The following is a 9,824-nucleotide window of genomic DNA, read 5'->3' as shown; positions in this document are numbered from 1 at the left end:
TAGTTAGGGTTCGATCTTCATCAAACACATCATACACCAATAGACCAATCCTTCCAAACAGATACGAGTCCCAAATATTTGAGCGACAATAGTTTTCTTTGACGATGAATACTGCCACCTTCCCATCAGTATAAAATTAGGCAAGTCACTAACTTACCAGGCTGAGCGGGATTTCTACTGATCAATTCCTATTTTGATCTTACGCCATCCTTGTCCAGTGAATTTTGTGATAAGAGATACTTAAAAAAACAAAACAAAACATGCGAAAAAAATTAATAAAAATAAATTTCTTTCACAATTTTGCTGTTAAGTATGAAAAGGCACACAAACTATCATAGAGTGATGAAAAATTTAATTGAATCTACTAAAGATAAGTCTAAAATAGAAACAACTGACTTCCCCTTCACTTCCCTCGACCGCAATATAACCTCAAGCTTTACTGATCGTGTTCCCCTAACTTCTTAGTTAGTCGTGTCCTTCGCACTGGTATCTATGACTAGGTCTACTATTGAAGGAAAATCAAAACTCCTATGCTGCTATAGTGCTAGTAGACGATAGTAGATCAGGTTCTTGCAGCATTTCATATAGTTCTAATTTAACAGAAAACGGATAAAATGAAAACAACCTTCCTAAAACCGGAGTAAATGCACAGCAAACCGTAATAGAGGAGTTGTCCTAGTTTATCGAGCCTGACCGAACGCTCGTCGGGAAGGTGATGGTGGGAAACTGGGTGGGAAGAGTTTGGAAACGTTGAACGCGGAAGAATCGCGGATCGCATCGCAAATCCGGAAGGAAAGACATTGGTTGGATCGCTATCAATCGGAAGTTATAATGTTAAAGCTACTTAAATATATATATGTGTGTATATGTATGTATATACATATACCTTTATATCCTAATTTTTGTCATCCTCAACATTCAATTCCTACTGCTGAAGGAAGAAAAGTAAATAGTTTGTGCACTAGCTGCACCTTTGCTCTCGCGCTTCTGCTCACTACGTATATATGCTTGTTTCTTGCTATCTGTCTACGGTTCCACTAATTGGTTAACGTTCCCCTGCAGCTGCAGTTCCCGGTTTTGTTCGGGATTTTGTTAGCGGGATTGCTTTTTCTGTTTTTGCTCTACTTACCTTAAAAAACTAGTATCCCTTTTCACTGGGTGTTTGATTTTATCTTTCTATATTTTTTGTTTCCTTCAGTATTCATTGTACCCACTATACGAGCTTGTCTGCTCCGGAACCGATAATCTCTTCCCAATTCCGATAGAGTTTGGTTAGCACCTGTCACTTGTTTGCTGTTTTTGATTTGGTTAAGATTTCTTCCTACGCTCAGCCTACTGATTGCTTTGCAATTTTTTTTCTACCAGCAATTTCTTCGCCTGCTCCATTCCGGACAGAAACGCTCCGTGGACGGTGGAGAAGTATCGTTCGTGGCATGCCTCGCCGGCAAAGTGAATCGTGGCACTGGTATGAATGGCACTGCTACTGTTGGTCAGATTGGAACCGCTGTTTGGCGCCTTACCGGAAGCTGGCGTATTGTTGTTATTGACGGGGGTGGCTGTGGTGTTTGTGTTGCTGCTGCCTGCTGTTTTAGCACTACTGGAAGTCGTGGGAGTGGCGGTAGTAGTTGTGGTAGTGGATGTGGGCACACTTTGCTGCTTGGTTTGGGTTTTGTTTGGAGTGTTAGAGACAGACTGCTTGGTCGGTGTGGTGCCGCCAGTTTTTTTCGGTGTGTTTCCCGTACCAGCTGTGGATAGGTTCGTAAGTGTGTTGCTGCTGTTACTGCTGCTCGTGCTGTTTCCGCTGGCGGTACTTGTCATAGGCGTTACCCCACGGCCACCAGCCTGTCCCGATGAACCACCGAGTGGTTGTGGAAGCGGGTCCTTTTTACGCGATTCTTCCCCTGATTTGTCGTACTGATTGCATATGAGAGTCTCCGTCAGGTTGGACATAAAGTTTTGCTCGTGGTCACAGTTGACCGAGGTGAAGCTGTACGACCCACGAATATAGCGGTTGGAGTTCCATCGTGTACTGAAAAAGAAGTGATAAAAATATTAATAAAAGTCTTATCAAGATGCGATTGTGTCGTAACCTACCAGTAATAATTGACAGGTTTAGGTACTTTCTTCTTGGTAAACTTCTCCAATATGAACACGCAATCGCTTACAATTTGCTCGTCATTCAATGCTTCCATCTCGAGCGCCCCGTAGCTACCGATCCAGCCGAGCAGCGTGTTAGGGGGGCCCGGACTGAGCACGTCGAATCCGGAAATGAATCGCGTCCAGTGTGAGTCCTTGCGCAAGTCATCCCGCCACACTAGCTGAATGCCCTCAGCCTTACCCCACCACGGTTCGTCGAACTGTAGGAAGATTTTGTCGATCGTACCGTAACCGATGCTGCGGATCGGCCGGGTGTAGCTGGCTGGTAAATTCGGCTGAAACAGCTGGTCCATCGTGTCCTTTAGCACGCCGAGCGAGAACGTTACAATCAGATGCTGGCAGCAGTACACCGTACCATCCGTGCACTTGACGATCACCTTGCCGCGCGCATCCAACCATCGGATCTCGCAAATTGCTTTGTTGTACACGATCTTCTCAGCACCGATCTCTTCTACCAGGCAACCGACCAGCGCCTGAAAACCGTAACGCATGTTAATGTGCGCCTGGCAACTCTCGCCATTGAACGAGTAACTGCCCCACAGCTTGGCCGAAATGTCCGACACGTGGAGACACGAATTGTCGATGATCTGGAACCGGCAGTGCCAGTCGAGCAGCTGCTGGGCTAACACCCGCTGCTCCGGTGTGAAGTCCTTCGTTTCCGTTCGCTTTTTGAACTGCTCCTTCAGGAAGGCCTCCAGCGAGGCCGGATACGGACCTCCCTTGCCTTTTGTGGCAAACTCTTCGCACTGCTCCAGTATCTGGCCTACGATGAAATCGACCCGTTTTGCCAGATGGTCGTCTATCCGGAACCCATCGTCGCGCAGGAACTCCCCGAGGCCCTCCTCGGACGTTTCCTCGCGCAGCAACCCGTTTCGCTTGGCCAGCTCGTGCAGTTCGTTTTGACGACCATGCAGCCACTGGGCTCCAGCCTCGACCAGCAGCTGCTGACACCCTTTCTGACCACCACCAGACGAGTGATGATGCTTCTTGAGCGCCTTCGTACTGATCCGGCCACCCGGTGACGACTGGGCCTCGAGGATGGCGAAACTTTTACCAGAGTTACGCAACTGCTTGGCGGCACCGAGTCCCGCGATGCCCGCACCAAGGATGAGCACGTCAACGTACGCCTTCGGGCCGTGGTTGAAGGGTGGTATTAACCTGTGGGACGAAACGATAGACAGGGAACACAATAACACACACCAATTTTGCCTAACAAGCCAACAAAACTTCATCATAGCCGAGCGCATTTGTCAACAAGAAATAATAACGATTGAATTCCGTCGCAAAAAGTATGTAACTAAAACATTGAAAAGCGATAGGTATCAATAAACTATTCAAACCCTTTTTATTGTACCTTCTAATGGCCACTAAATGTTTATACAATTTTAAAAGGAAGACGAAAGAGAACCGATAAAGCAAAAGTAAAAGCTTGCGAAAAAACAAAATATGTAACATGATCATAGTTATACATTAGTCTTATCTGTTGTGTAACGATTCTGTGTGTTCTGTATTGTTATACGGAGTGTTTTTTGCATCGTTCTTATAGATGGGCTTTCCTACAAAAAAGATGGGAAGAAAAGAAGAAGGAAAAAACGGAATAAAAAACAAAACCACGCCAAACTGTGGGCAAATTTATGTTTATCTAGAAAAACTATTTAGTTATGTATAATCAAGTTAAACTTCAGCGTTTTTTATGGTTTCTTTTATTGAACGCAATCGAAGGAAAAATAATTGAGAAAAGTATACAAATATCAGCATGTTAATAATTATGTGCATTATGTTTCGAATCAAAGAATCAAATCAAAGGATGAAGTGACGGGAATTGTATACAAATATCAGCAATTATTGTTGATTTTAATTCATTTATGTTCGATGCATGTGAAAGAAATCGATACATGTGTTATTTCAGAAAACAAACATGTAGTGATATAATTGCAACATCATTTTAACAGAAACTTAAAAATTCAAACAAAACAGCATCCACTATCGGCAAGCAATAAAAAAAAACTTTTAATTACAAGGAAACACAAGATAAAAACTTGCAAAATGTATACAGACAATGAAGTTATCATTCTTGAAGATTAAATATCTGATCAGAGTAATGTGAATTTTACGAAGAATAAATTATAACTAACCAGCAGGATGTACATAAAACAGCGGAAAAGTGTGCATAAAAACAGCCGACCACTACAGATCCATTTCTTTCTGTGCTTTTCCTTTTGATAACGTTAAAATCTGCATGCAAAACAATTCTCCCCCATAGTTAATCCCCAAATGCGTTGCGAAAATAATACGAAAACAGTTCTGATCGTAACATGCCAACAGTTGAAAAGAAAACATTCGTGAACTACCAGAAACCGTGGAACTTACCTGTCGTACAGGTCGATCAGTCGGTTTGCCTCACGCCAGCCCGTTTCGACTGCACCATGAACTGTCGAATAGTAGTGATCGTTCGTGGCCTCGCCAGCAAACTGCACCACTGGCATGCCACACGAGTTCGTGAGAGGAATGGCCAGGTGCGATGCGGACGTATTCAGCAGGTCGGTCGTCATCGAGCGGAACGTATACGAGCCGCGGAAGTTCGGATTCGAGTACCAGCTCGTTCGTTGGAAGCGCACCGGCTCCGGGATGGTGACGTTCTTCATGAACTTCCGGAGCAGAAATATGCACGCCTTGCGTACGTCTTCGTCACTGGCTCGCTCCATGCGGCGTGCATTCCGGCCCGAGATCCAACCGCACAGTACGTTCGGTTGATAGTCGACGATGTAAAATCCGAACACGTCCTCCATCCAGCTGTCCGGAGAACGCCGTACCTCTTCCAAATCGGCCGCACTCCAAATCAGACTGAGCCCCTGCCAGCCTGCGGGCCAGAACGGCTTCTCGAACTCTAGGAACAGTTTGTTAACCGTACCGATGGTTAGGCCCTGGATGGCGTTGCGCTTGATTGGCGGCAGGTCCGGCGTGAACATCGTCTGGTAGCGCTCCTTCAGCACGCCAAGCGAGATCGTGCATATCACATGGTCCGCGTCGTACACGCTGTTGTCCGTGCACCGAATCGACACTAGGCTGTCCGGACCGGCAGTCCAGTTGATGTTAGCCACCGTTTTGTTAAAGTGCGTATAATCCTCCAGATTGATGGCATCGGCAGAGGTGGCGAGCGGATGTCGTTTCTACAAAAGAAGAAGTCCATTTATTAAGTGATTCCTATGTGATATGCTAAACAATTCACTTCCTAAAGAAGTTTATGACCTTTTCAAATAGATTACATTATTGATCGTTGCTAGTGAAACGTTCGTAAAAAGGAGGCCAATCCGAAAACTGTCAGGATTATTCAACAATGAACATCTTCTCAGGCCCCAAATCAAACAAATAGAGCAATTCAGGATATGTGTGCATAATAAGATAGGCATCCTTGTATCACCGCAACTATAAGTCAAACAAGTCACGGACGCATAAAAGCTGCATGAAGAATCGATTTTTGTCGAGAAGAATTCTTCGCTTGCTTGCTGTTTTTAGAAAAAACTTAAAACAACTCATAGTAAGCGCTGCCAACTCACCATGAGTATCTCCAGTACCGTCCGGTAGCCTTTGTCGCGCCAGTTCAGCAGCAAATCGCCGTCACACTCCCAGTAGTGCAGGTAGCCCGGTCCAGACGTGTCGAACCAACTGTCGGAGGCCTCGATCGAGTTCTCGAACTTGTGGAAAAACTCCAGCACCTGGTACGCGGTCTCATTGTTCACGTCGGCGTACTCGGGTGTCTCGAGCAGGGCTCTGAACTTGCCCATAATGAATGCTCCCAGCGAGCCTCGGTAGCCGGTTAGCTCGTGCTTGTGCGTCTCCAGGATGGACCAGATCAGCCCAAGCAACTTTTCGCTTTGCTCCGTCGGTATCTGCTCACCATTAGAGCGTGTCAGCACGAACCGCTCGTAGCGGGCGCTGTTCGAGTCGAACACGTTGTACTTGGAACCGAGTTCATAACAAACGTTGCCCTTCTCGCCGTGGCACCTGTGGGATCGGCAGCGGGTGGTTGACCCCATGGTGTACGGTACCGGTACAGAAATGGTGCGCCCCATGGTTGGCAACATGGGAATACATTGTGCGGGAAGCATGGGAAAGGTAAGCAGCAAAAGGGGAAGAAAGAATTAAATAAATTATACTCATGTTAATAATCGATTATTTTGCGACCTTCATCTCGCCTGGGCAACGACTCACGGGCTCACAAACAAAATTCTACCCCGTTTTGTACATGAACAGAAACGATGAAAGGAAAAATAAGAGCAGCATGCGGTAGTAGAGTTTGAAGGGCATGTAAGTACGGGCAACTCGCCAGCACAAGAGCGCTCCGGAAAAACACCCGCGCCGTTAGGGGAGGGTGGTGTGAATCGTATTGAAATTGTTAAGAGGAAAACGAAGGATAAAAAAGGAAACAAAAAAATGTAACTGAGTGCGACCCACAAAAGAAGCTCTAGAAAAATCCGCAAGGATAAAAGAATCCTTTCGCGTGCGCCTTACCATTGTGCGCCCAGGTCAACCACGTTGGCCCCGAACGGGACGGTATGGATGCGCCCACCGATGCGATTCTCCGCCTCCAGTATTTTCAGGTTTTTGTAGCCCCGCTCGATGAGCCGCGTCGCCGCAGCCACCCCGGCCGCCCCCGCGCCGATGATGACAATCCTCGGATTCATAGCCGTGCGCTTTCGGCCGTCCGCCGCCGCCGTCCGACGGGATGCAACTCCCGCGTGCAGCGTGTCTTTGTCGTGCCGAACAACGGCCCCACCGTGCTTTCAGATACAGAGTGGTAGCGGGGGAGTGGTTCGTTTCCCACGCTGAAATCTGCGACGGGCGATGGGGACGGGACCGGGATGTCTCCTCCGCTGGCAACAAGAGTACTCCAGCACGATACTTCTTCTGCTCGGGCGGCTTCGGGTGCTTCGAACGTCGCACCACGTATCACGTCATAAATCGATACGCCTCGAAGATGATTATTTTTGCTGTAGCTTTCTGCTTCCGTTTGGTGGTGGCTGCGCTACGGCTCCTTGGCTACTCTCCCGGGGTGACTAGCGTATCCTTCTTTTCCTCGGTGAAGGTGGGTGGTGGGTGCTGGGTTGGATTAGGCAGGGTTGATGGACTGGATCGTTTTCGCGACCAATCTACCCTTTTGTTGTGCCACTTGCACGGCAGCAATAATCACAGCATGCTGTGGTGTTGAGATGACGACGCGAAGTGATGGGAGAACAACACCGTTTCCGCAGTGCAAAACGATGTGGGATGCACAAATAGACACAAAAAAAAACAGATTAAATGTAAAAGAAGTTAAATGATAAAAAAGAAAACAATCACAATGAGAAACTTTGATACACTGGACGTGGACACATTCTGCACCAAGAAACGAATTGAAACATGCACGTAATCTTTGACGCGTTAATGCCTAGCGGGAGATAAGATTAGATTTCGTTTCGTTTTAATGTTTTCTTCCAAGTGTCGCATCGCGAGGAATTGTTTTTCCTCCACACATCCCGAAGGCTTCTGTATAAACGACGTTGTTTTCTTTGATATGATCTTGATATGAAAGAGCAAATTAATTTCACACCCAATTACATCGGATCGGAGGGTTTTATCTATGCAACACAATAGGATGTGCAAATTTCATCTCATTTCACAATCACTTGATTTGTTGAAGAAGTACGCGAAGAACTGTAGAGGACGAAATCGGTTAGACCACTGTTGCTGTAATTTATACAGCATCTTATTCTTCCTCATTTTTCAGAAACGGAACAGCAATCTGTTTTGGTACTGGCGGGCCATTCACCTTCCATTTAACTATTTTTATAACTATCTTTGAAAAATGTATTTCCTTTAGACACTTATACTGTGTGGAACCTTCCGCAAACTGCCTACGAATGTGCAAATTCCTCGTTGGTGCACTAGGGGTTTTATTTTTCCAGTGACCCAAAATAAAGACAAACGTACCTCATGCCACCGTCACGTACGGATGTTATCTCGAGCACTACTGCAGGAGCCAGCAAATCTCGTTTGCTGTGCGACGTCTCGCGTTTTCCGTTTGTATCCGTTTATCCGCGCGTGCGTATTCTTTTTACTTCTCTGGCCACCACGAGCAGCGAATTTTGACATTGGCCGATGGTGTTTTGTTATGATTAACAGCTGAGATCTCCCGGCCTTTTCCATGTGCTTCCCTTCGTGCTTCTTCGTTCATGATCCGTCGCCATTAACCACATGATTGCATTACACAATGATTATGTACATCTTGTATGCTTCCGAACCACAGATTAACCTGAGTAAAGTTTCTATTCGATATTTTCATTCGTAAAACGGGAAAGTAAAATTAAATTTGTTGTTTTATATCTGGACCGGCATGTCCATCTTTTACACAACTTGCGCGCAAGAAAGTACAACTTTTGACAGCTGAGTCAGCACTGAATACGACTTTTCCCAGTGCCACAAAATCTCACTGATGAAAGCTTTCTCACCATAGTGAAAAAGTGGCCTTTTAGCTGGCCCCATTTTGGTTCTGCCTTCATGCCCTGTAGGAATTGGCAAAGCTTTGAAAAAAAGCTCGGAGCGTAAGCTTTGACCAGCCACGCGCCGCGATTGCTTCGCATTGACTTCTGCGTTGGTGGTCGTGCACCCGTGGCTCGGTCACCGTTCGCGCCTCTTCTCTGTCTCATCTCTTCTTTCTTTCTTTCTTTAGCCAGCTTGACTTCCTGAATCTATCGCGCGTGTCTGTTCGGCAGTATGTCCACAGCGCTGGTACGATGCAGTCTCAGTCGGTTGGCTATGCGTGCTCCGTCCGATTTGCGCACACGTTCTTCCATGCATGCATGCGGCGGGGGTCTTCTATGCGGTGCGATGTCGTCGCGTGTCGATCCCGTTCCTTCCTTCTGAAAATAGCAAACTATACACGTTAGGCCATCGCTGGCTCCAACAATCACCGTTCTTGCGTCCAATATAAAATACGTTTTGATGCGCTCAGGCATCACAAAAAAAAATTCTAAGTCCAAATACAGAATTTTTCAGTATTTTTTTTTTGTTTCAGAAATTGAATGTGCATCATCTGACGACATACTGATGTAATCGATTGGTTCGTGACCCAAAGGGAAACAGTTTTTCGGCTCTAACGGGCAAATGGTTGAAGATAGCTATTTGCGGTCTTCGACAAAGTTTTGGTTAACAATAAATTACAACTTTTTTACTTGCACCACTTTCGTCTCCGAGGCTGCCTTCACCCAATATAAATAAAATTAATAAAACGTTAATTTTTTTTGCATTCAAAAAATTAACTAAAACTTTGTCCTTGACTGTAAGGTACTGCAAGAAACATAATGAAACGTTAGAAAACAGTTTTATCCGAGCGAAGATCATTTGTAATTTTGTTCTAGTTGAAATGTTCTGTACTGGTATTGCGGCGGTGGCAACCCGAAAGGTAAGAATGACACATGGAGAAGAGGTATATACCGTATATACCTATACATATTTACACATCTTAAATCGCAGGGGGTACCCTGCTGCAGGTGTGAAAGCGAGGGAAAAAAATAAAAACCGAGACAAAAGTAGTAAAGCTTATTTTTAATTGCGCCGTTCGACGCTTGGAACAGAGAACGACGCAGAATGAGCCAAATGAGAATCTCGCCTCATCAACTTTGTGGGAG

At 45.8% G+C, this 9,824-nt stretch overlaps 1 protein-coding gene across 1 annotated transcript; it reads right to left on the bottom strand.

The window, feature by feature from the left end:
- Window positions 1-1,332: 1,332 nt before the first annotated feature.
- LOC131285677 (uncharacterized) lies at window positions 1,333-8,274 on the bottom strand. The gene is made up of 7 exons (XM_058314535.1): window positions 8,128-8,274; window positions 6,670-7,354; window positions 5,715-6,162; window positions 4,528-5,327; window positions 2,095-3,315; window positions 1,596-2,029; window positions 1,333-1,526 (listed from the first exon to the last, which is right to left on the bottom strand). Exons 2-7 carry the CDS (start codon window positions 6,840-6,842, stop codon window positions 1,333-1,335), a joined length of 3,270 nt encoding a protein of 1,089 aa, XP_058170518.1. The 5' UTR covers window positions 6,843-7,354; window positions 8,128-8,274.
- Between the last annotated feature and the right edge of the window lie 1,550 nt (window positions 8,275-9,824).

Source organism: Anopheles ziemanni, chromosome 3 (genome assembly GCF_943734765.1).
Source record: "Anopheles ziemanni chromosome 3, idAnoZiCoDA_A2_x.2, whole genome shotgun sequence".
Classification (NCBI taxonomy): domain Eukaryota; kingdom Metazoa; phylum Arthropoda; class Insecta; order Diptera; family Culicidae; genus Anopheles; species Anopheles ziemanni.
The sequence above is the reverse complement of the archived record's forward strand: the minus strand, read 5'-3'. Positions and strand labels throughout refer to the sequence as shown.